Source organism: Pseudorca crassidens, chromosome 18, assembly GCF_039906515.1.
Source record: "Pseudorca crassidens isolate mPseCra1 chromosome 18, mPseCra1.hap1, whole genome shotgun sequence".
NCBI classification, from domain to species: domain Eukaryota; kingdom Metazoa; phylum Chordata; class Mammalia; order Artiodactyla; family Delphinidae; genus Pseudorca; species Pseudorca crassidens.
The window spans coordinates 28,823,942-28,851,895 of NC_090313.1; the positions used below are offsets into that span (position 1 = coordinate 28,823,942).

A 27,954-nucleotide genomic window follows, 5' to 3' on the forward strand; every position below is an offset into this window, starting at 1 on the left:
AGGAGGCAGGCAGGAGGGGCCCTCCAGGAGGAGCGGGAGAGGAGTGGAGGTTCATTGCCACACCCACTCAGTCCTGGGGAGGCTGCTGAGCTCCTAGGCCATCCCCTGCCCTCCAAAGCCCCCTCCAGGCTGCGTGGGTCTTTGGGGGCATAGGACGGAGGCTGGGGAGATCAAGAGAGGCAGGAGGGAGGGGCCCTCCGAGGCTGGAGGAGGAGGAGAGGAGAGGAGGGCATTTGCCCCTCCTACTCAAGCTCAGGAAGCCTGCTGGGCTCCCAGGTGAGGCCCCCTGCCCTCTGAGACCAGGGGTGGGGGGCATGCCTGGGCCCCTTCTGTTCCTTGAGCCTAAGCCTCACCCACCACAGCCCCCAGGGCCTTTTCCAGCCCTGTGGGTCCTGAGCATTGGCCCTGCCCACCATCCAAACCTTGCCCTTGTTTAGGCCCTGCCCTCCATAGCCAAGGCCTTTTTTTTTTTTTCTTTTCCCCCCTCCTCTTTTTTACTATTGTGGTACTGATGTACCTTCTGGTTGTTGATTCAACTATCTTTTTATTTTATATTCTCCTAACATATCTGTTAGTTTCCTAGTCTAATGTTATTTTTTACTCTGTTTTTTTCTTTATTTTTTGCTGCCCCAGGTGGCTTGTGGGGTCTTGGTTCACAAGCCCGGGGCCAAAGCTCCTGCAGTGGGAGCTCTGAGTCCAAACCACTGGACTAACAGAGAAAGACCCCAGGGAATATTCACTGGAGTGAGGTCTCACGGAGTTCTGCATCTCAGCACCAAGACCCAGCTCTAGCCAATAGCCTACAAACTCCAGTGTTGGAAGCCTCAGGCTAAACAACCAGTAAGACAGGAACACAATCCTACTCAAAAAAAAAAAAAAAAGAAAAGAAAAGAGAGACAGTAAAAAAATATGCCACAGATGAAAGAAAAAGGTATAAACCTACAAGACCAAATAAATGAAGAGGAAATAGGCAATCTACCTGAAAAAGAATTCAGAGTAATGATATTAAAGATGATCCAGAATCTCAGAAATAGAATGGAGGCATGGATTGAGAAAATATGAGAAATGTTTAACAAAGATCTAGAGAACTAAAGAACAAACAAACAGAGATGAACAACACAATAACTGCAATGAAAAATACACTAGAAGGAATCAATAACAGAATAACTGAGGCAGAAGAATGAATAAGTGAGCTGGAAGACAAAATGGTGGAAATAACTGCTGAGGAGCAGAATACAGAAAAAAGAATGAAAAGAATTGAAGACAATCTCAGAGACCTCTGGGACAACACTAAATGCACCAACATTCAAATTATAGGGGTCCCAGAAGAAGAAAAGAAAAAGAAAGGGTCTGAGAAAATATTTGAAGAGATTAGAGTTGAAAACTTCCCTAACATGGGAAAGGAAATAGTCACCCAAGTCAGGAAGCACAGAGAGTCCCAGACAGGATAAACCCTAGGAAAAACACACCAAGACACATATTAATCAAACTAACAAAAATTAAATTCAAAGAAAAATATTAAAAGCAGCAAGGGAAAAGCAACAAATAACATGCAAAGGAATCCCCATAAAGTTATCAGCTGATTTTTCAGCAGAAACTCTGCAGGCCAGAAAGGAGTGGCAGGATATACTTAAAGTGATGAAAGAGCAAAACCTACAACCAAGATTACTCTACCCAGCAAGGATCACATTCAGATTCGATGGAGAAATCAAAAGTTTTTCAGACAAGCAAAGGCTAAGAGAATTCAGCACCACCAGACAAGCTTTACAACAAATGCTAAAGGAACTTCTCTAGGTGGGAAACACAGCAGAAGAAAAAGACCCCCAAAAACAAACTCAAAACAATTAAGAAAATGGTAATAGGAACATACATATTGATAATAACCTTGAATGTAAATGGATTAAATGCCCCAACCAAAGGAGAGAGACTGGCTGAATAGATACAAAAACAAGACCCATATATATGCTGTCTATAATAGACCCACTTCAGACCTAGGGACACATACAAACTGAAAGTGAGGGGATGGAAAAAGATATTCCATGCAAATGGAAATCAAAAGAAAACTGGAGTAGCAATACTCGTATCAGATAAAATAGACTTTAAGATAAAGGCTGTTACAAGAGATAAGGAGGGACACTACATAATGATCAAAGGATCAATCCAAGAAGAAGATATAACAATTATAAATGTTTATGAACACAAAATAGGAGCACCTCAATACATAAGGCAAATTCTAACAACCATGAAAGGAGGAATCAACAGTAACACAATAATAGTAGGGGACTTTAACACTCCACTTACGCCAATGGACAGATCATCCAAACAGAAAATAAATAAGGAAACACAAGCTTTAAATGACACAATAGACCAGACAGACCTAATTGATATTTAGAGAACATTCCACCCAAAAGTGGCAGATTACACTTTCTCTCAGTTGCTGATAGATAGATAGATAGATAGATCACATCTTGGGTCACAAATCAAGCCTTAGAAAACTTAAGAAAACTGAAATCGTATCAAGCATCTTTTCTGACCACAATGCTTTGAGACTGGAAATCAATTACAGGAAAAAAACTGTAAATAACACAAATACATGGAGGCTAAACAGTGCGTTACTAAATAATCAAGAGATCACTGAAGAAATCAAAGAAGAAATCAAATAATACATAGAAACAAATGACAACGAAAACACAATGACCCAAAACCTATGGGACACAGCAAAAGCAGTTCTAAGAGGGAAGTTTATAACAATACAATCTCACCTCAAGAAACAAGAAAAATCCCATAAACAATATAAGCCTACACTTAAAAGAGAAAGAAGAACAAAGAAAACCCAAAGTCAGTACAAGGAAAGAAATCATAAAGATCAGAGCAGAAATAAATGAAATAGAAACGAAGAAAACAATAGCAAAGATCAATAAAACTAAAAGCTGGTTCTTTGAGAAGATAAACAAAATTGATAAACCCTTAGCCAGACTCAACAAGAAAAAAAGGGAGAAGACTCAGATCAACAGAATTAGAAATGAAATAGAAGTATCAACTGACACTGCAGAAATACAAAGGATCATGAGAGATTACTACAAACAACTATATGCCGATAAAATGGACAACCTGGAAGAAATGGACAAATTCTTGGAAAGGTACAATTTTCCAAGACTGAACCAGGAAGAATTAGAAAATATAAACAGACCTATCACAAGTAATGAAATTGAAACCATAATTAAAAATCTTACAACAAACAAAAGTTCAGGACCAGATGGCTTCACAGGTGAATTCTATCAAACATTTAGAGAAGAGCTAACACCCATCCTTCTCAAACTCTTCCAAAAAATTGCAGAGGGAGAAACACTCCCAAATTCATTCTACAAAGCCACAATCACCCTGATACCAAAACCAGAAAAAGATATCACAAAAAAGGAAAATTATACACCAATATCACTGATGAACATAGATGCAAAAATCCTGAACAAAATACTAGCAAACAGAATCCAATAGCACATTAAAAGGATCATACACCATGATCAAGTGGGATTTATCCCAGGGATGCAAGGATTCTTCAGTATACGCAAATCAGTCAATGTGATACACCACATTTACAAATTAAGGAATAAAAACCAAATGATCATCTCAATAGATGCAGAAAAAGCTTTTGACGAAATTCAACACCGATTTATGATAAAAGCTCTCCAGAAAATGGGTATAGAGGGAACTTACCTAAACATAATAAAGGCCGTATATGACAAAGCCACAGCAAGCATCATACTCAATGGTGAAAAACTGAAAGCATTTCCATAAGATCAGGAACAAGACAAGGATGTCCATTCTCGCCACTTTTACTCAACATAGTTTTGGAAGTCCTAGCCACAGCAATCAGAGAGGAAAAAGAAATAAAAGGAATACAAATTGGAAAAGAAGAAGTAAAATTGTCACTGTTTGTTGATGGTATGATACCATACGTAGAAAATCCTAAAGATGCCACCAAAAAACTACTAGAACTAATCAATGAATTCGGTAAGGTTGCAGGATATAAAATTAATGCACAGACATCTCAGGCATTCCTATACACCAACAACGAAAAATCAGAAAGAGAATTTAAGGAAACACTCCCATTTACCATTGCAAGAAAAAGAATAAAATACCTAGGAATAAACCTGCCTAAGGAGACAAAAGACCTGTATGCAGAAAACTATAAGACACTGATGAAAGAAATTAAAGATGATACAAACAGATGGAGAGATATACCATGTTCTTAAATGGGAAGAATCAACAATGAGAAAATGACTATACTACCCAAAGCAATCTACAGATTCAATGCAATCCCTATGAAATGACCAATGGCATTCTTCACAGAACTAGAACAAAAAATTTCACAATTTGTATGGAAACACAAAAGACCCTGAATAGCCAAAGTAATCTTGAGAAAGAAAAGCAGAGTTGGAGGAATCAGGGTCCCCGACTTCAAACTATACCACAAACCTACAGTAATCAAGACAATATGGTACTGGCACAAAAACAGAAATATAGATCAATGGAACAGGATAGAAAGCCCAGAGATAAACCCACACACATATGGTCACCTACTTTATGACAAAGGAGGCACGAATATATGATGGAGAAAAGACAGCATCTTCAATAGTGGTGTTGGGAAAACAGGACAGTTACATGTAAAAGAATGAAATTAGAACACTACCTAACACCATATACAAAAATAAACTCCAAATGGATTAAAGACTTAAATGTAAGACCAGACACTATAAAAATCTTAGAGGAAAACATAGGAAAAACACCCTTTGACATAAACCACAGCAAGATCTTTTTTGACCCACCTCCTAGAGTAATGGAAATAAAAACAAAAATAAACAAATGGACTTAATTAAACTTAAAAGCTTTTGCACAGCAAAGGAAACCATAACAAGACAAAAATACAACCCACAGAATGGGAGAAAATATGAGCAAATGAAACAACAGACAAAGGATTAGTCTCTAAAATATACAAACAGCTCATGGAGCTCATTATCAAAAACCCAAACAATCCAGTTAAAAAATGGGCAGAAGACCTAAATAGACATTTCACCAGGAAGACATACAAATGGCCAAGAGGCATATGAAAAGATGCTCAACATCACTAATTATTAGAGAAATGCAAATCAAAAGTACAATGAGGTATCACCTCTACCTGTCAGAATGGCCATTATCAAAAAATCTAGAAACAGTAAATGCTGGAGAGGTTGTGGAGAAAAGGCAACTCTCTGCACTGTTGGTGGGAATGTAAATTGATACAATCACTATGGAAAACAGTATGGAGGTTCCTTAAAAAACTAAAAATAGAACTACCATATGACCCAGCAATCCCACTACTAGGCATATACCTTGAGAAAACCATAATTCAAAAAGAGTCATGTACCACAGTATTCATTGCAGCACTATTTTCAATAGCCAAGACATGGAAGCAACCTAAGTGTCCATCGACAGATGAACGGGTAAAGAAGATGTGGCTCATATATACATTGGAATATTACTCAGCCATAAAAAGAAACGAAATTGAGTTATTTGTAGTGAGGTGGGTGGACCTAGAGTCTGTCATACAGAGTGAAGTAAGTCAGAAAGAGAAAAACAAATACTGTATGCTAACACATATATATGGAATCTAAAAAAAAAAATTGGTATCGATGAACCTAGTTGCAGGGCAGGAATAAAGAGGTAGACATAGAGAATGGACTTGAGGACATGGGGTGGGAGGGTGAAGCTGGGGCAAAGTGAGAGTAACATCAACATATATATACTACCGAATGTAAAATAGTTGGCTGGTGGGAAGCAGCAGCATAGCACAGGAAGATCAGCTCGGTGCTTTGTGTCCATCTATAGGGGTGGGATAGGGAAGATTGGAGGGAGACACGAGAGGGAGGGGATATGGGGACATGTGTATGCATATGGTTGATTCGTTTTGTTGTGCAACAGAAACTAACACAGTATTGTGAAGCAGCTGTACTCCAATAAAGATCTATTAAAAACAAAACAAAATAAAATAAAATACTAGCTGCACATCTTTTAAAATGTAGAAATTAGTTAAATTATTTTTTAATGTGAGTTATAGTAGAAAATATGCCCATTAATATATGTAAAAAGTACAGGATTTCAGAAGTAGCTCAGAAGTATCAAAATCATTTGATTCTGCAGTCTGAATGATGTAAAATTCAAAACTGACTTCTTCAACAGAACTACTAGAACTGTGTGAGGAGACCTCCCAGATCGCATCTTTCAAATCTAGAAACAGAGACAGCAGGCTTTGCATTCACCTAACCCGTGATGGTCCTTCCCTATTACTAGAGTCACCTTCTTGACCTCAGGGGTTACCAAACTATCTTAATAGCCTGAGCATTAAATGATCCTCCCCGTAACATTTTAAAATACAATAGTACTTTACCAAATACTTGGGGATAATGGAATAAAAATTAAGTGGATTATCATGATATTCCATAATCCAGTTTCCCAGGAATGCCAAACAGGGACGGTTGGCAATGGCAAACAGTGAGAGATCACCAGGAAATGTGAATTTTGGGGAATTAGAATTCTGTCCCAGGAAGTGATTCTCCCTCCAAAGCTAACCTTGGATGAACTGAGTGACATTTTTTAAGGAAGCTGGTGCTTTTCATTATGACTTGAGAGTAAAATCACATTACCATGCCTAACATGGCCTTGCACACAGTAGCTGCTCCGAAAATACTTGTGGCCTTAAATTAATTTAAATTCTCTTTTTTCCCCTTCTCTGGTAGAAATCTATGCTACCTTACCCAGCTCTGGGAAAAGACCTGAAAGGGACCCCAAGGAAAAGATATTAGACCCTGAACCTTTATCAGTCAGCTTCGGCCACATCTAGGTACAGAGTGTGCACAATAACCTCTCAGAAAAAGTTCAGAAGAGACGGTGATGGACATTTCACCTCCATTTGCGTCAATCACCTAGAACCTGCCTTATTTCACCCCTGAATTGCACATATTTCTTTCCTTTTTTTCACACAGCTCCCAACCAAGGCTTTGTTTCCTTATTTTGGGACATTTCCTTAGGGGTTGAATTTTGCCCTCCCACCAAATTTCTACGTTGAAGTCCTAACGCCAGAAAAAATCGAGTTCAAATGAAGTCATTAGGGTGGGCCCTAATCCAATATGATTGGTAGCTTTATAAGAAGAGGAAATTTAGGCTCAGATACACACACAGATGGATAACAATGTGAAGACAGAGGGTAAAGATAGCCCTCTACCAGCCAAGGAGAGAGGCCTGGAATAGATCCTTCCCTCTGGACCTTCAGAAGGAGCCAACCCTACTGACATACTGATCTTGGATTTCTAGCTTCCAGACGGTGAGAAAATTAATTTCTCTTTTAAGCCACCCAGGCTGTGGTTCTTGTTATGGCAGCCCTAGCAACCAAATACACATTTGCTTCTGCCCTCATGACATGGTTATGTTTAGTTTCTCAGCCTGATGCTGGATGCCCTCACCTGCTCTGACACTTTCCACTCCTGGCTGCTGCAGATACTGCATCTTTGATCTGCCTATACCACCCCACCTCCTCACGCCCAGTACCCAAGCCTTTTGGACCCTAGCTATTGTGAAGGAGAGCAGAAATGGATTTAGATCTAAGCAGGGAGGAGAAACCAGAATCCTGCAAATCCAACCACTGTAGGTAGATAACTCAAAACTGGAACGTATGCTTGTCTTCAAAGAAGCACACTCCCAAAGGGATATAATTGTGAATCATTGAGTAAACCATGTTATTAGGGGGTTCATAGAATTTTTGCTGTTTTTATTAAACAGTGCCACACATCAAGTTTGGTAGAATGGATTATAAGATTTTATTCTGAATATTTTATACTAATATTTAAAGCAAAATTAAAAGTTCCAGATCATGAAAAGTACAAAATGTGGATTTACTCTGGTTGTTCACCCTGATTGATGTCATCAGCTAGATTTGGAGATCCAATAAAAGAAGTTCAGATTGCCCATAAACTTCCCAAGTTGAAGAATGTAAAAATAAATTTTTATTCTTTAATTAAGACTACATCTATCTTATCGTGTCTTTTACACTGTGGTAGAAGATGAAGAGCTGTGAGTCAAAGTGTGAAAAATAGATTTTTATAGAAGCCCAGCCAAACGCTGCAGGGTCAAACAAACGCTTGATTCCAAACCTTTTCTGTGGCAGTTCAGTGGAAGACCTTATAATTTTGTGATTTTATGAGCAGTTGGAATTAACTTCAAGAAAAACCACCAGTTCTCTGTGGATACAGAGAGAAATGCTAAAAAGAAATTTTGTTAACCATAGCAACTGAAAATGCTTTTCTTTACATAGACTACACAATGTTTGGGAGAAGATATGAGTTATCTGTTATGTAGAGTCATAGCATACATTTTGAATATGAACATTTATCTATGTTATAATCATGTAAATTATTTTCTACTGCCCCATTAAGGAATATAATACTCCCTTGCAGAGCAGATTAAAGAAAAAAATAGAGATTCTGGGGACCAAGGCTTATTATGTCTCTTATAACACAACTTTTCCTAGGATATGCTCTACATGAAAGAAAGTTATCAGCTCACTCCCAACTTCTCTTCCTCTTTTATGAAGGTGTGGGAGGTATTTATCAAATGCTGCAATATGTTTCTCTCTCTCCGGCTCACTTACATCGTTTTTGCAGAGTATCAAACACATTTGCAAAATTAAAAACCTCCATATAGAAAATTTACTGTGGTACTTCTTTTATGCCAAGAACTAAAACTAAGGCTTTAAGCTTTAGTTCAAAGGAATATTTATCTCTCTGAAGGGAGTGTAGAATACAGTGAGATAACTGCTATAATTCTTCAACTCTACTGAATTTGCAAAATGGTCCCAGCTTTACATATTTTCATAATTTGTTCAATGAGGGAGTCTTAAAGATTTTATATTAAAGAAATTAACAGGTCCATAGAGAAAATGATCAATTTAGGTATTTTAAATATAAGATATGACCAAGAATTTCAGTGGCTCTAATTCACCATGGTTCATTGAGATTATGTTTCAAAATAGGGTTTTTGGCTTAAGCAAGGAGACAAGTCATAGGATATCAGATCCCTCCAGTCTAGTTTCACTCATGGGGCTCAGAGTGTTAGAGTTATAAGGCAATGGGCTTTGTCTAGTTGGATGATCACAGGTCTTGATTAGTTTTGAAATTTAGTTTGTAACTCAGAGAATATTTATTAAGCACCTAATACGTGCCAAGCATTGTGCCATGAATTGTAGATAAAGACATGAGCAAGAGAGATCCAATCTTTGCCCTTAAAAAATCCAATAGTGGATGAGAGATTATTAAATAATAATGCCAAGAGACAAATACCATAGGACAGAAGAACAGAGAGCTTGAGAACATCCAGAATGACCTGATGCAGAAGTGATGGGTCAGGTTGGGCTTCCCAGAGCCTGAGTAAAAGACACCTAAGCTGACACCTAAAGGATAAGTAGCAGTTATCCATGCAGCAGCGATGACAGAGGAGCGAGGCGTGCTCATGTCAGGGGGTGTGTGGGTGGGCTTTGCTTGTGGGTGGAGCATAAGGAATGGGGCTGGGGAGGCCTGTGGAGGCAACATCATGGCGAGCTTTGGAAACCAGGTTAAGGGGTACACTGTTGTCCAGTGGCAATGTGAAGCCACTGGAGGATTTCATCAGAGGAAGGACAGGATCAGATTTGTGTTTTAAGAAGATCACTCTACAGCATGGCAGACAGATTGAAGGGCAGAAGGTACCAGAGACAGCAGAGGGACCAGTGAGGAGACTTAACAGTAAGCTGGGCCATAGTAGCAGTTGGGATGATGAAATGTCTCGGTTCCTGAGATCACTAGGAGAAGCATCCAGAGTGACCTACTGATTATGGGGAATGAAGCAATGGAAAGAGTCAAGGTTACCTCCCACCTCCAGCGCTCTGTCTTGAGCAGAAGTATGAGAAATATTCAATAGGAAGATAGGAAGGAAACTTCTTATTGGGATATTAACAAGGTATGTCTTAGCAAATAGGAAGCCCTTATAAAGATGGCCGTATAATACTACAAATAGTTCAGAATATTTTTTCTGCTTTAGATGAAGATTGCCTTTTCTAACTGTAAAGACCTGTATCACTAGATGTTTTTCAATCTTTACGTGGGAGCAGCAGTTTATAGGCTACCGATAATTGAATATCCCCCTTTAATGTTGGTTCATGAAAATGTGAAACTGTCATTGCTAAAATTCACAGTTTCTCCCTGAATAAATGAAAATTCTGTACACATCTGCATTTGCTCAAGTTGTTGTGTTCCTAGAAAGAGCTCAGGGACACCTGCTTACATTCTGATCCATGACTGAAATTTATTCCACCCCTAACTGTGAATTAAATATACAGCTGCTGGAAATGTCAGCAAAGTCACATAAAAGGAACTCTGATTCACTGCTGTTATACTATTAAATAATCAGTGCTCCTGTCACATTGAATTGGATGTAAAAGTGCCTTGTGGCTGTTATTCCTACTGGGAGTCATGTTAAAATGCCCCCTCTCTTTACCCATTAAAATCAAGTGGGCCACATAAATACATTGCAGATACAGGTGACTGAACATATTGAATGAAGTCACTTTTTTCAAATAGGCAGCTTAGTTTTTCCTGTTTGTTCTGCAGTAATTCTTGAACATCCTGGCTGATTATCATCAAATCTGGTGTAACTACTAAAGAATAGTCAGACATCACTTAGGTTAGATTTGTGGATCAAGCTGCCATCTGATATACAGAACAAACGAGTGGTTACCAGTGGGGAGAGGCAAGGGGGAGAGGGGCAACATAGGGGTAGGCAATTGAGAGGTACAAACCATTAGGTATACAATAAGCTACAAGGATATATTCTATGATATGGAGAATATGGCAAATAGTTTGTAATAACTATAAGTGGAGTATAACCTTTAAAATTGTGAATCACTATATCATATACCTGTAATTTATATCATATTATACATCAACTATACCTCAATAAAAAGTTTAAAAATAAATCCTTAGAAAAGGCTGCCATCTGAAAACAACATGATGGTCAATATTTTTAAATTTCTTTTTTATAGTAATCCTATCTGTATAAGGAAAATGTCCTCTTCTTATAGATACTTTGTTAGGAGTTGCTGAAATACAAATTACTTTTATGAAATTAGCCTCTTCTAATAAACAAAAGGCAAAACTCTTATGAGAAAGTTACCATTATCTGTCAACATAGTGCATTTGCAGAAGGAGGAAGGGAAGGAGGCAAAAGTCAGAAGAAGGGGAAAGGGAGGAGGGAGAGGAGGAAGGAGGGAACAGGAGTGGGGGAGAGAGAGAGACAGACAGAGGGCGCTACAGTTTATGGAAACAGCCGCTAAGGGAGAAGTTGGCTACAGTAGCCACTGTTAGTTATTCCATACGTACTTGTTAAACCTAACCACTTCCAACATGGGTTGGGAACCTCCTAAAACTGTTACTAATAAAAATAAAAATCTGCCCCTACCAGTACACTCTGAAGAAATGCTTCTACTTATCAAAGATATTTCCATACGCTTACCAGTGGCAAGGTCGGCACCAAAAGTCCGCTATTATTTCAGTTATTAGAAAATCTCTATAAGACAAATCTTCCTCTCCTCTCTGTCATTTCCACAATAATTTTCTAGAAAAAAAGTGTATCTAACTGTAGTCCTTTAACTGCAGGGGTGGGAGGGGAATTAGAAAGGAAGGGACTGTTAGGAGAATAAAGGACAGAAAGAAGGGGTAAATCTGAGGGTTTTTTGCTCCCGATCTTTTGTTCTTCCAGTAGTGACATCAGAAGGACTTGGGTTTAGATCCAGGATGTGTTTTCTTTCTTGAGAAGTTTATTTTATATCTTTGAGCTATAGTTTCTTCTTCTATAGAATAGCATGCGTGAATATATTTCTCATGGGGCTGGTTGTTGTGAGGATTAAATGTATATAAATTGCCAGGCACACCAGAGGTGTTCAATAAATACTGCTCTCTAATTAGCAATTGCTCTTCAATTGCCTTGGTACCTTCCTACCTCAGACACCCCAACACCTTGTGATAAAAACACACAAACAGAAAAGGCAAATTAAAACACTAGGATTGACATATATACACTCCCATGTGTAAAACAGATAGCTAGTGGGAGCATGCTATAAAGCACAGGAAGCTCAGCTCGGTTCTCTGTGACAACCTACATGGGTGGGATGGGGGGGAGGGGTGGGAGGGAGGTCCAAGAGGGAAGGGATATAGGTATACAGACAGCTGACTCACTTCATTGTACAGCAGAAACTAACACAACATTGTAAAGCAATTATACTCCAAAAAAAAAAAAAAAACCACTAATGTAGAAAACAAAAAGCCATAAGATTTAGGCCGATGAGCATGTCACACTATCCTCTTTCTCCCTGTGGCTTCAAAGCACTTTTCCATATGTTAATTTGCTTTCTTCACCCCAGAATTTTGAGACTTTAATTCCCAGCTATATATTTATTATGGCAAAATTTCAGGTCAGCAGAACAATCTGGGCTTCTCATACAACGCACTCTGGTGCATTATCAATAAGCTCTTTTGGTGAAAGATATGACATAAAGATAGTGAATTATAAGATATTTACAAAACTCAAAATGGAAGTTCAAGGTTAAAATCTGCTGGAATATTTTGTGAGCCCACATGAGCTGTGGATCTGTAATTTTGAAGACTGAATATCCATTCCAATGCTCCAATGCTCTGTAGGCATCTGTGTAAACCACCGATTTGGTCCAGCTTCTCCAAAATATGTTTTCCTCTTATTTAATTTCACTCATTTTTCATATCAGTCCTGATACTCTATCTCCTATAGGCAACAAACCCTAACTTGTCTTCGTGAAGATTAGAAGTACAAAACTGAGTCCAAAAGAGTGCAATTGGTTCCAGAAGAGTGTAGCATATTCTCGGCGGACAGGAAACACATGGGTTATAAATGTGTGCTCATTTGAACACTCAAGAAAAACGAAAGCCTTCTTTTAGAAAAAGAGAAGAAAGAAAGCAAGAAAGCGAGCAAGAAAGGAAATTCCTAACCTAGAACCTTGGGTTCTTTTTTAAATGCATGTCAAGATAGTTAGGCAAAGTCATTTACCGCTTAGTATTTCTGAGAGGTGAAGGTTTCACTTCAATAAGATTGTCCAAAGCTTGGCTGTTCAAAAGAGAAAAAAATAAACTCCAATTAGTGATAGGTTGTTTTGTTTGTGCTAGGTCTATAAAGCAATATAATAAATCTACTCCACTCAGGGGCAACAGACATGAGAATGTGAAATGACTTTTTATTTGATTACATTTGATTGCTTCTGATTACTTCAGGATTCACTTTGATGAGGTTATTGAGATCCTGGTTTCTTTAAAAAGAAAAATAAAAAGCAAGCAGGTTAATTATAAATAAATTCTTTTGGTAAGATCATTAAGGTTATAAATGTGCTTGAAATAATTGTAAAACAAAACATTCTTCCTACCCAAAGCACAAAAATTAATACAGTTCTATTACCTTTGGTTGTTGGAGAGAGTTTCAGGATTCACTTTGATGAGCTTATCAAGATCTTGATTTCTTCAAATGGAAAAAAAAATTAAAGCAGCTTGTGTTAGAGATAATACAGGTTTAAGGTGGCTGGAATTGGAAGAAGGGATTAGCTAGTTTATCATTTAGTATAAGACATATTGGTTTGGCATAGAACCCCCTTGAAATAAATTATCAAACCAATCCAGGGAGGACTAATTATGTTGGATCAGGAGAAGAATTACTCTGACTTCACACACTTATTGTCAGAGCCCATCTACAAGGGCACACTAACTCAGAGTTCACAGCAAACATCTCATGATTGACCACTTTTACTCTGGAATGTTTTAACAGTATGACGATACAAACTGATTCTAAGGTCCTTGATATTTTAAAAATCATATTCACCAGCTAAATATACCATTTTTTAAAAAAATAAGAAACTCCCAAACTAGGATTATACTTAACATAAGTCTTGGCAAAGAGAGTTCCAGTAATCCATCAAAATTGTGACTTTTCTTTCCTCTACCATGACTTAAAAAGCTGAAATCATGGTAAATTAGGGACATACTCTGATAACTGTCCACTTCCTAGTTGAAACCCTATCAGTTTCTTTCCTCAGTCGGAGAACAGTATTTCCTCCCACCTGGTTTGCTATCACTCATTGCCTCTGTATAATACTTTGCTTCTAAGGGCTGGAAAGTAGTGATTTTTCAACGTGTTCCTCTAAACTGCTTTATAATATTTATTCACAGAAGAGCCCACAGTAGCAAGAAATCTTGGGATTGATAACACCTGCTTTCAGTAAATTTTGGCAGCTACCTGCCTGTACCTTCTTCCCCCCAAAAGTCCTTTTCCCTTATATAAAAATAAAGTATGGTTTACTCTTCAAAAAGACTGATGCAAGGTTAGGAACTGAAGGAGAGCCACTTAGAGGTTAGTCATCAAAGTCTGAGAAAAAGGTCTGCATTTCCTTCCCCAACCCCTAAGCCTTTCCATAGAATTTGCTTCCCAGCTCATGGCTTCACTGAGTTTGATCTCTTCATCCTTGTTCTCAGAACTCCACAGTAGACAGAAAGCCCCTAAATGAATGTTTACTGTTTTGAATTATCTTCAATAGTAATATTATCAATTAAAGATAATCAACTGGTATCTACAAACACTATCAAAGAAATGATAAACATATGACAACTATCCAAAATAAAATTTTCTTGTATAAATTGATTACAAAAACCTGTTATAAAGTTAAATTGTGCCTGAAAGACGATCTTTAAAATGAGGATAATTTCATACATTAAAAGAAAAAAAGTACAAAAAATAAAACTTTGTAGAGGAAATAATATGTCAAAGTCCACAACCTTTTAATACATAAAATCAATCACAATATTTTAGTGTAACTACATATAATATTCACCAACCAGCATAATTAGGAGTAAGTTGCATAAAAAAATGCAAACACAAACATGAGAACTCCCGTTTTTACTGTTCTGCTCAGTACAGAAAACTTGGTTCATTCCAAACCTTAGAACTGTGCTATTCAAACTACTACATCATAGAGCTCATTAAAAAAATACAATTTACATCACAGCCCAATACTTTCTGTTTTCAGTCAGACAGACAGACACACACACATAATAAAACATAAATTTCACAAAATAAGACACCCACTACGTAAGAACTCTCATGTTTTCTGCTCTACTTCACTCTAGCTAACCGGGAAAAAATGCTGACTGCCGCTCACTAAATTAATTACAAGACCATTTAATGGGATGTGACCCACAATTTGAGAAACACTAGCTTAGAAAACATATATATAAACGCGTGCTATGTTTTACCACTTCTCTTAAAAAGACGACACCTTGGGTCAATAAAGCAAGGATCTCAGTAATAGTCCTGAATTGCCTTGACTGATAGCATCATGCAACTTAATGAATTGAAAACTTACAGACGCTTTTTTCAGACCCTGGATCCTACAAACACAGGAATCTTATATCTAAATTTTATCCAGGAAAAATGTAACATTTTTCCTACTCAAGTTACTGCTTTCATTTATTTTGCTTTAAGGGTATAGGGATACATTGAAATATTTAGCTATTATTATTTTCACGTAGTTCAAAAGTTGTAAAGTGTTTTGCGGTCATTGGCACAAATTTGTGCCATTGTCACTTCAAAGACTGTGAAGTAATATTTCAAGTGACCCTATGAAAGTAGTAGAGAACATCTCCAGGCTGTCCCATGGCAGGAGCAAAAGTCCTAGCTTTATAGTTTCCACTATTTCCTGAGGTACTGAATCAACTTTCACCTATTTTAAGATCAAAGTCTCCATGCTGTGATTTAAAGACCAGGAGTTGGGCTGGGAGCTGGAAGAACTCACAGAAGATTATGAGACTTTTGCCCCGAATACTTCAGTGTTCTCATTTGTAAAATTGGGAGACTGGATTTGTTCATCTCTAAGCCTCTGCCCATCTCTAACATCTTCTACCCCTAGGAATCTATGAATGTGAATTTTACTGCCTGTCGTGTTTATTAGCTATTTCATGTCTCCTTTTCTTTTTAAATGCAACTCACTGACAATACATTCTATATTCAGCAAGCAGTACATAAGCGTCCCAAAATGTAATATATTAAATTGACAACCTATTATTGTCTTGGAGTCCCATCTCTTTGCCCCCAATACATAATTAGCTTTAAACTATGATAATTGCTTGCTATTAATAAGATTGAGTATGTCTACTGAATTCTCTTTTTGGCATCCACGGCCTATAATTATACCTAATGTGCACCTAATGATACCTAGCTGTAAGCTTCAAACCCAGTAGGTGCTCAGTAATTATTCACCGCCTAACAGATCACAGAACTACTATTCGTCTTCCACTAGTTTTCTCTGTGACACTGGTCACATCACTTAACCTTTCTGAGTCTTAATTTCCTCTTCTGTAAATAGAATAGGTTTGACTGGAACAGTGGTTTGCAAGTGTTCATAGTAACTGGGCTATGAGTTTTCTGAGGTTCCTTCCTTCCATCTCCAAAATTTTGCAATTTTTGTACATACCAGTTAAACTCAAAAAAGTGAAATCATAAAAACATTCTTAAATATATATATAAATATGTACGTACATACATATAATAGTAGTGTATAATGATATAAAAATCTTCATATAACCAGAGACAAAAAGTGAATTTCATTTTCATCATTATAGATACTACTTAAAGAATTATCAAATTTTAGATCCATTACTTTGCTGCGAGCAGCAAACCATCTAAGAAATAATGAACCTCATAAAATTTCCACCGACTACTAGAAAACACCCTCTGAAAACAAGGTGAATGGTATTGCTTACAACTAATGAGGTGTCCAGCTCTTTTCAAAAAATTAGCTATCATTCATAAATTTAACCAAATCCAGAGACAAAGGTATTAACATCAATACTACAAAACATGAACAGGGCATAGACTAGCTATGTTTCTACCCCAATCACTCCCTTCAATTGCTTTACTTGAGCTGCCTTTCTTTTTATTAGCAAATAGATATCTAAGTTTTCAGGGACATATAAAAATTGTGATGACTTTTCAAGATTTATATTCAGTTTGCCCATAGAATGATTACAAGTCATTTATATTCAAATTGTACTTAGTTAGGGAGAAACAAAGCAAAGTAAATAAATCACATCCTTCTCTTACCCGGCTGTGTTTTTGACAGCTTTGGGGCTTACGTTAATAAGTTCATCAAGATCTTGTTCACTGCTAAAACAAAATAAAATAAAAGGTCAAATTCAGTTGGAAATCAGAAACAATGGCTTGCATTGTTTCTTCTGATGCTTGTGAATCATTCCATGGGATCCTAGATAAAAAGTGATAAATTTACCGAGTGTCTACTTTATATATATTAGTTATATTAGTTATCTTTTTTAAATCCTCAAAACAACTGAGTTAAATATTACCATTCTCTCTTTATAAATAAATTGAGTTTCATAGAAATTAAGACCCTCTTTGGGCCAGATACCTAAGAAATGACTGAGAGTGAACTAGGATTGAAACCATAGCTGGACCCCAAACCACGTGCTCCCTTCTGCTAACATCCTTCCTCTCTCTATTCACAATAATTCCTTACATTTGCACAATGCTTTTCACCAACATTATCATCATAATAATCTTGAGAGGTAGCTTGGAGTTACTCTGTCACGTTTTTCTTAACTTTTGCTCCAGTGAATGATGGGTCTTAACTTTTCAAGAAGACAGGAGTATAATCAAAATCATGTAGAAATATTCTAATCAAGTATTAGAATGTTATGTCACCAATTTTCTGAAGAGTCATTTAATTTTTATTAATCCTTGGGTTTGTGAAAGAGAAGAAAGCCAATATTCTTTGGTTTATTCAGTTTTATGAACTTATAGTTTATTTACTATAAACTTGCAGTAATAACCTACTTACGCTACTGTTGTGTCCAGTGAATTTCTCAAATAGTCATTAAACAGAATTTGCTTCAGTATTACAATTTGAACAATATTATAATGTAATAAATTGAAGCAACACAATAAAAGAAAAAATCTATCTACCATTATTACACACAACAAATCAATTTGTTCTCATTTTTTTCATGTCCCCTTTCAAATGTCCTTAGCCAAATAATCTTATTCTGGGGCATAAATTGAAGACTTGCTCACGAGTCTTCAATAATCTTAATAAGCTTACCTTTTTTTTGCTGAGGGAGTCACTTTGATAAGATGGTTCAGATCCTGGTTCCTAAAAAATGTTGTAAATTTCAATAAGGGGGTAAAATCAAGTCAAATCAATTACAATTTGTACATTTTTTTTCAATCTTAATATTGAATCAAGTGATTGTTGTTAATTCAAAACTTCATCTTGAGTTCTTTTTTTAGCCCTCTGTAAAAGCAGGTGGCTACTATCAATTCATTTCTTACACAACTACATATATATGAAAATTTAATTTAGTTTTATTCTTATTTCTTTTAAGACAACCTCAAATTTAAATTGCTCGTAAACTCCTTGTTTTCCAAGAATATTTTTGAAGATTGTAATGAACAAGAGAAAAATTTAAGCTGTTGGTCATTTGCACGTGTTCCTTGCTTCCTTCCCCTCGAAACAAAACAAAACAAAAACCTGGGATTTTTTAAAAAAGAGGCTATTTCCTGATTCTAAGGTATGGAGGTAATATACATAATATTAATATGTAACATTCAGGCTACTCCAAGATATTAATCAGTTCAGAATCATGCTTCATGCAATGCTGAGTCAGAACAAGGAAGACTTCAGATTATATAACTTGCTTTTATTCTAAACAAATAGGCAATAATAGCTCTAAAGAGACATTTCTGTTATCGTACTGGGCCTTCATACCAACTCTAACACCAGAAGGCCTGAACAAGATGCCTAATTTGATATACCTTATTATTGGACAATTTGTTATACATCCTGAAAAGAAAAAAGACTGGAAAGGCTTATATCCCTGAACTAATCTTTAGGATTAACCTATAAACTAATTTTATCATGTACAAATCCTTCCATGTAAATTATTGCATTCTATTATATTGAACTATATGAAATTGTCCTCTTGTGGATCAAAAATTATTGAATGTCACAATTTCATAAAATCCAACCTAACAGATAATTTCTTTGGTATCTTCTTTGAACTAAGCATTGAGTGGTGCAATGAGGATCCAACAATGAAGAAAAACAGTAACAGTAATAATAATACCAATAGATAATATCTAATAAGTACTTGAGGAATAAGTGCTTCATAAGCTTGCTAGCATATAATTTTTCTGGTAATTCATGAAGAAGGTAATTCTTACAATCCCCACTTTACAGATAAAGAAGCTGAGGCTTAAAGGAGTTTAAACTATGTGTCCAAGATTATACAGCTAATAAGTATTCTCTGAACTCAAAAATTTCACTACCAAGTAGAAGAGATGGACACATGACCTAATGCAATACATGGCAGAGGGTGGGGACTGAAACGAAGCTCACACACTGCACGGGAAAGGTCATATCATTAAGGCCATCTTCACTTTACAAACTAAGTCATCTGGGAAGAGGGACAAGGGATAGCTGTCTTTCATTGACTCTTTTATCTGTAACATGAAGTATTACATGGTCTCTGGATTCAGTACCTGACCCTCAGACAGTGGCAATGCGTTATGTTCTTATTTAGTGAACAAAATCTAAGGACAATTTAGCACTAAATAATCAGATAAAAGAATGATAAAATCTTTGGTCCAACCATAAAGTGAATAAAACAAGATATGCAAGGGAGGCTTTGTTTCAGAAGCTGTTCCAAGTACATTCAGAGTTGATCCTCTTCACTCACCCACATGAAATACTGTTTAGTCCAGGAGTCAGCAAACTATGGTCCTCAGGCTAAATTCAGCCTGTAGTCTTGTTATATAAGTAAAGTTTTATTGGAACACAGCCATGCCCATTCCTTTACAATGTATTATCAATGGTTGCTAGTTGACTAGTTAAAATAGAGACTGTTTTGGTCCCCCAAACCTGAAATATTTACTACCTAGCTCTTTAAGCAAAAGTTTCTGACTCCTGATCTAGTCTAATAAACTTTATATGATATCTACCTACTGTAAAAATAGAATTCCTATACACCAAGTAAGATAGAATATCTGTCAGAAAGGAAATATATACCTTGGTATCTTTTATATTTAACTCGCATTCAAACTAGCATAACAATATATATTTTTACATTCGTGATTTTTTTTTACATCTCTGTTTACTCAACATGATGTACCTTAAAGAAAATTCTCTCTATAAAAGACAAATGTCATTCTTTGTATTCTTTATTATTTCAATAAACTAAGTATAATTTTAAAAAATAACCTCCCAACTTTAGGAATTGTTTGAGTGTAAACATAAGAGAAGAGGCAAAAAATGATGAAGGATAAAGGAAGGAGAATTTTCTTCACATGAAGACCTTCTCTTAGGCTGCTTATGTCTAAGAAATTGTATGGGGAAGATACTTCATCCCAGGAGGAAACTCGATTCATTTTGAGGAAATCCCAAACATGGAACACAAATCCCACACTGATAAGAGATTATTCCCATATTTTAAGGAATTCCTCCACAAATATCCACAACCAGGGAGCCCTGAATAAGGACTTGAAGACTAGGTTTCTGACATAGAGGTATTGATTTTGGGTCCCATTATTGGCTGTCTCTGTGATGGAACAATGAGTTTTATCATATTTTCGAGGTTGAATAGAAGAAAATGAAGAAAGAAGTTCCATAAACCTCACCCTTGGTTAGTTCTGTTTATTTCTGGAGCCACTTTGATGAGATTGTCAAGACTTTGGCCCCTTTAAAACATGGAAGAAATGATCAGAGAAATGGTCAACTTACATCAAGTGGTTTCAAATATTTATTAAAATGGAGAAACATTTTTATTATAGAAATATTTTACTATAAAATGTTTATTAAAATAGAGATCATCTCAAGGGGTTGGAGTTTTCCAGTGTTGACTCTGAAAATATATATATGGACCTAACGATAACTGCATAGAAATAATAAACAATAATTAATGGTTTCAGAAAATTCATGATGTGCCAGGCACTGTTCTAAGTGATTTACATGATTTATATGATTTAATCCTCACATCAGTCCAATGAAATAGTGTTAAAAAATTAATAAGCAGGGCTTCCCTGGTGGCTCAGTGGTTGAGAGTCCGCCTGCCGATGCAGGGGACACGGGTTCGTGCCCCGGTCCGGGAGGATCCCACATGCCACGGAGTGGCTGGGCCCGTGAGCCGTGGCCGCTGAACCTGCGCGTCCGGAGCCTGTGCTCCGCAACGCGAGAGGCCACAACAGTGAGAGGCCCGCGTACCGCAAAACAAACAAACCAACCCAAAAAAGGTCATGGGGGTTCCATGGTTTTTCTTGAAATACCATTGATACATTGATACTATAGCACTGTCAGTCTGCTGAAATGATGATTTAATAACGTTTTTAAGCATTGGTTAATGTGAAACAAAAAAAGAGGTGTGTATTCAATCTTGCCCTTGCACACTTTTTCCTGTTCTTGGGTTCGCTTTGATGAGGTTACTGAGGTCTTTGGAACTTTAAACAAAAAAGCAAACAAAAACATAATAAGTAAAAATGGAATTAAGTCAACTAAGTACTTTGAAGGATATATGTACTCAAGATGAATTTTGAGATTAGGTTTTGAGAGAAATCAATGCCAGTCTATGCCCTTCATTTAAAAGAGTAAACATTTTTGGGCTTCCCTGGTGGCGCAGTGGTTGAGAGTCCGCCTGCCGAGGCAGGGGACACGGGTTCGTGCCCCGGTCCGGGAGGATCCCACATACCGTGGAGCGGCTGGGCCCGTGAGCCATGGCCACTGGGCCTGCGCGTCTGGAGCCTGTGCTCCGCAACGGGAGAGGCCACAACAGTGAGAGGCCCGCATAGCGCAAAAAAAAAAAAAAAGAGTAAAAATTTTGACCTCCATACAAATCATTGTTATACTAGCTCAGTTTCCCATTTACAGTCAAAATAAAACCATAAAATTAGGGCAAGATTGAGTTAAAAAGATCAATTCTGGAACTATTTGCCAAAAACTCTCACCTGGCCAGCCCCTTTCAGTATTCTACATAATCCTATAGCTATAATTAAACTATATTTTGTTAATAATTTCCATTTGTAGTGCCTTCTTGCGTTAAAGGGATTTTATATCCATTATTGCACTTGATCCTTAATAATCAAATGACAAAGGTGGAACAGACATTATGATCCTCATTTTATAACTAAAGAAGCCTCAGCTCAGTGTTCGAGGGACTTGCTCCAAGGCACCCAGCCAGTAAGTAATGGAACTCAGACTTTCTGACTCCACAGATTTTTCAGCATAGCTTCTCTAATGAGAGCCACAAACTGATGCAGAATTTGATGCACAAACTGATGGGAAGGAAGAAAGATATGATATAATCCTCACCCTGGGTTACTTCTGTTTACTTCAGGGGTCACTTTGATGAGATTGTCAAGGCTCTGGCCCCTTTAAAGCATAGAAAACGTGATGAGGTTAATGATAGACTAGAACCAAGATGATAAAACTATTCATTAAAACTCAGAACAGTATAAACACTCACTGAGATCACGCCAAAGAGCTGAAGATTGTTAAAGGTACGCAGAAGTATGTAGGGATTTATATATCTCTGAAACACACTGAGACTCAGTGAGACAATATTTTAATCTTGGAGCCATTAGGGCCACTAGCAAATACTGAACTAGGACTCTATTTTGATTCATTGAATGCTATGCCTTTAGCCTTTTCCAGGTGCACTAAACATATTTTGTAATAGTCTGTATACACATTTCATGGAACATTCCACAAGACACAACTCTACCTATCAACTTCCAACATGCTGTGGAACTTCTGAACTTTGGAGAAGTTTTGTAAAATTGACATTCATTAGCAGATTTTCTATTTAAACACTGGATTTAGATAAGTATACCAATTTGTTAAAGTCCATGATATACAAATCTGGTATCTGCTGCTGGTACTTATAACTGTGTGTTAAAACTACAAATTTTGACTAGTTGTGTTGGCAACAAATAATAGGAAGATTAAAATCTATAAAGTTCTGAAATGTAAGCTATATTTACTATAATATAAAACTCCGTGTAGTCAGTGAAAACACGTCAGTAATTTATGATTACCCTTTAGTATATCTGCTAAAGGGTAGCAGATATCTACTTCTTGGACAGTCAAAGTAAGTTAAATATTTGAACAGAATACTAATATTTAGTATATCTGCTTTAGTATATCTGCTAAGATTACCCTTTAGTATATCTGCTTCTGATTTTAATGGAATTTTGCTTTTCCTATTGCTTCTACATGTGTTTTCCACATTCACAGTGCCAGCCAAAGTGCCTCTGATCTACAGAGGATACCACATGGGTAAAGAATATCCACAGAAGGCACTTTTACACTCTGGATCCCCATGCCCTGTGGCCCTGCTAAGATTGATCATGAAATCTCTGAGGTTGCATCAGTGCAACATCAAAGGTATAGATATTTGGAAGCAGCTAGACGTTGACTCAAGTTTTTACTTGTATGCAGATGTCTGAGAATGTGTACATCCCTGCTAAAAGCAGCAATAAAAAATTTGATCTTTTTCATGCAAATAATGAAATTATTAACCCTGAAAGAGACAACCATTCTACACCAATACCCTTTGCTGATTTTTTTAACCCCTTGTTGCCTGAATGAAATATGTGGAATTTGAATGCTAGTGACTGAGAAAAAAAATTCCCAGGATTCTGCTTCTAGATTTGAGTACTCAAAAAGAAACTCCATAACATTAAGCACTGCAACTCCTCCCTTGTAATATTTGTATTGGTTGTGTTGTCAAGACCTTGATCTCTTTAAATATATTAAATAGGGCACATATCAGTATAAGGTTTCCTAAATTTTAAAGTTCATATAGTCAATAAAGAAGAGTGTGCTATTTAATGTAGTAATGTAAAATAATATTTTGAGCTCAACTGTGGGAAGCAATGCCTCATAGTGTATACGTCTTCAATATTTATGCATTCTTTCTATCCACAAATAGTTATGGAAAGCCTACTATGGGTCCCAAGTTATGGGATAGCTGTGAACAATACAGACAGGCTTAGCCCTCAAAAAGCTTCCATTCTAACTTGATGAGTGGCAGGCAATATGCAATCAAATGTGTAAATGAATGCCACATTTCCAGATAATAATATATGCTATGAAGAAAGTAAAAAAGAGTGCCTGGTGCCTGCAATGCTGGGGTTGAAGGAGGGGGTGGTGACTTAATTATATTCAATGGTCAGAAACGATCTCTTTGAGAACGTGACAATATGGGAATAGAGCTTCCCAAAGTGGGAATAGCATACACAGAAGTGTTAAGGCAGAAGTGAGCCTGGAATAGAAAAAAGATCAGTTTGGCTGGACTTTACTGAACACGTGAAAGGCCATCGCTAAAGTTTAGAACTTTATTCTACCTGAAATAAGAGAACATTGAAAGTTTTTTATAAGGGAGGGAGACGATCTTATTTTACTTTTAAGAGATCTACAGAATTTAATTATGCTTGGTAAAGGAAAAAAAAAAAAAGATGACTACTGTCCCTAAAAGGTCCCAGGAAGCACACACATACACAACCATGAACATAGGTAGTCATATACACACAAAAGCACACGTATATACTCACACATATATTTAGGCACACACAAGCATGTGTACACATGTACACAATCAAACACACATTTTCACTTGTTTGCACAGACACACACCCGTATGCACTCACACATGTAGGCATACATGCATGAATGCACACACAAGCATACACACATGAATGCACACATTTGCACGTGTGTCTACACATGTGTACACATAGGCACACACACGCACACCCCAACCTATGAAAAACAATAGGTGATGATTTGAAATACTCTTTTTAATAAAAATTAGAAAGGAAAAACATGAATTTTTCTTGGACAGTCAAAGTAAGTTAAATATTTGAACAGAATCTAAATTATTAAGAAAACACAATTCACGTGAATCTTTATCATTGCTAAAACTATTTGTATCTACTATGTGCCAGGCATGACAGTATTATGATCCCTATTTTGTAGATGAGTAAACTGAAGCATGGGGACACAGCTAGCAAGTGACAGAGCCAGAATTTGAACCCGGGTCTTTTAGACTCCCTGCTCCCAACCTCAAGTTACCTCCCTGAAATACCCAGGTAACCAAGGAAGTCAGTGCTCTCTTCTCAGTCTGTCGGTTGCAAAACTGTACACGTCTGCAACTCATAGGGTCACTGGGCCTGCAACCACACTGCTGCTGAGAACAGGACGGCCTGACAGCACACACCAGCTTTCAGCCAGCCAGGCTCTGCTGACAGGGCCTGCAGGCATCAGTGACACATTTTAGAATCAATGCATAATAACACGTACTGAGTGAATGGAATGGAAAGGAGTTCAAAAGAAACCACATGGAATTATTTGGTATACTTTTCAGCAACACATCAACAAGCTCAGTTTCAGATATGTTCCATGTGTTTTTTAAAAAATAAAAAAAGAAGCAAGAGGACATAAGCTTTCCAGATTTACTTGACAATTCATGGGTAGGGTAATTCGTTTACAAGGTACACTTTGTTAAGCTCTTCATCTTTAAACATACACTGCACTATATACACATACCCACACTACACACAAACACAGTACACATGTACACACACAGTTTGTACATAAACACATCCACACACACACTACTTACACTCCCACAGACATAGACTTGTTTATATATGCTATTTATGCAAACATACACACACACTACTTATACATACACACATACGTTTATATATATATATATATATATATATATATATATATATATATATATATATATATATATATATATGCATTGTGATGGTTAATTTCATGTGTCAGTTTGACTGGGCCACAGAGTGCCCAGATATTTGGTCAAATATTATTCCAGGTGTGTCTGTGAGTGTTTTGGGATGAGATTAACATGTGAATCTGTAGACTGAGTAAAGCAGATGGCCGTCCTTAACATGGGTGGGCCATAGCCAAGCAGCTGAAAGACTGAATAGAACCAAATGCTGAGTTAAGAAGAGACTTTGCCTGCCTGACTGCTTGACCTAAGACCTTGTTCTCTTGCCCTTGGACTGGAACTTAACCATGGGCTCTCTTTGTCCTCAGGCCTTCAAACTTGAACTGGAACTACTATTGTCTCTCTTGGGTCTCCAGCTTGCCAACGATGGGTCTTGAGACTTCTCAGCCTCCAGAAGGGCATGTGCCAATTCCTTATAATAAATCTCTCTCTCTCTCTCTCTCTCTCTCTCTATTCTATTGTTCTGTTTGTCTGGAGAACCCTGATTAATACACACACATACACTTATACCAACACACTTATACATATACACTAATATATACACACATTTATACGTAACACACTATTTACACATGCACATACACATACAGACTCACACACACACACACACACACACACACACATACACTTACACACAAAGAAATAAATAGTAGAGGAGGGTAGTCAAATTCTCATTTAATTTCTCAAAATCTACCTTATAGCAAATGTCACCTGAGAATAAAACGCAAGAGGTCACTCTGTGTATCACTCATATAGAATTGCTTAATATGACGTATGTGGAAAAAAAGAGTTCAGTTCAGTTTGAATTTCAATTTGCTCTCCTGAATGCAAGCACTCAGAATTCCAATGTGTTTATAAATGCCAAAGGAGAAATAAAAAGCTTTAAATTACTTACCCCTTGATATTTTTATTTGTTTCAGGATTCTCTTTAATAAGCCCATTGAGGTCTTCTTTCCTTTGAATAAGGAAATGAGTTTTAATGAATGTCATTAAAATAAAACACTGATCAAATGAACAATGATTGGCAAAATTAAGAAGTGGTAAGTATACACGTTCTCTATCAATGTAATTTTTAAAGCTCTAAATGCAAATGAAAATTCTTCTCTTACTTCTTGAGCTGAAGAACATTTAAGTTTCCTAATTTACCAACAAGAAACATATGATGTTTTTGTTTCATTCTCAAAATGCATAAGTGTACGTGAAACTTGTTATTTAACAAAATCAGCTTTGCCCTCAGATACATCTTGTTAGAACACCCCAGATGGGTGACACTGAAGTAATGCTGAGTTAGATAAAGTTCTATACTGGATCCAGATAGAATGTAAATTTCCATCTAACAAATCAGATATAATTGCCTATTCTGTTTTTAAATAATAAGAATAATGTAAAAGATGATAATAGTTTAACAATATGAAAAATAATTTAAAAAATATATGTCTTCATATAAACGCAACCATTCCCCCTTTTAAAATATAATTAGATTATGGTGAATTATAAGAGCAAGAAAAAATACCTTACATGGTAGGAAAATTAATGACACTTCTTGGGGAGACACATGTCACCTCCATTAAAATGAACTGAGTAATACCAAAAGGGGCATAGCTCGAACCCAAAGTGGGCAGTGGAGGATGGCAGAGGTATCGTGATTAAGTACTGCTGCCTTGTCAACATAGTCCTGAAGAAGAGAAGTGGTGGGATGTTCTTCCTCCCAGTGTGTGTATCTGCCCAGCCCCTCCCCTGGGCTGCCTTCTGAGACCACCATGCTCAAAGAAGTTGATTTTCAGTAGTTTTAGTCAACACTCACTCTTGGCTATCATTGTCATTTTGGAGATCCACTTTTAAAATATTGTCAAGATTGTGCTTTCTTTAGATCCAAAGAAATTCAATTCAGTAACTCACCCCTAAAACCAAATCAAAATCTGGGAGAAAAGGCAACTTACTATTAAACATTGGAGCAATTCTTCAAAAATAAGCAATTTTATTGGGAGCAAGGAGGAAAGGT

The 27,954-nt window shown here is 36.9% G+C and overlaps 1 protein-coding gene across 1 annotated transcript in view; it reads right to left on the bottom strand.

The window, feature by feature from the left end:
* Positions 1-27,954, bottom strand: part of SCEL (sciellin) — a 326,730-nt gene that overhangs the window by 19,252 nt on the left and 279,524 nt on the right. The window contains exons 20-27 of the mRNA XM_067713410.1: positions 26,848-26,907; positions 22,502-22,561; positions 20,818-20,877; positions 18,245-18,295; positions 17,233-17,295; positions 13,543-13,602; positions 13,337-13,396; positions 13,141-13,197 (exon numbers count right to left, since the gene is read on the bottom strand). Of these exons, the coding sequence (XP_067569511.1) occupies positions 13,141-13,197; positions 13,337-13,396; positions 13,543-13,602; positions 17,233-17,295; positions 18,245-18,295; positions 20,818-20,877; positions 22,502-22,561; positions 26,848-26,907 (471 nt within the window). The remainder of the gene's footprint in view (positions 1-13,140; positions 13,198-13,336; positions 13,397-13,542; positions 13,603-17,232; positions 17,296-18,244; positions 18,296-20,817; positions 20,878-22,501; positions 22,562-26,847; positions 26,908-27,954) is intronic.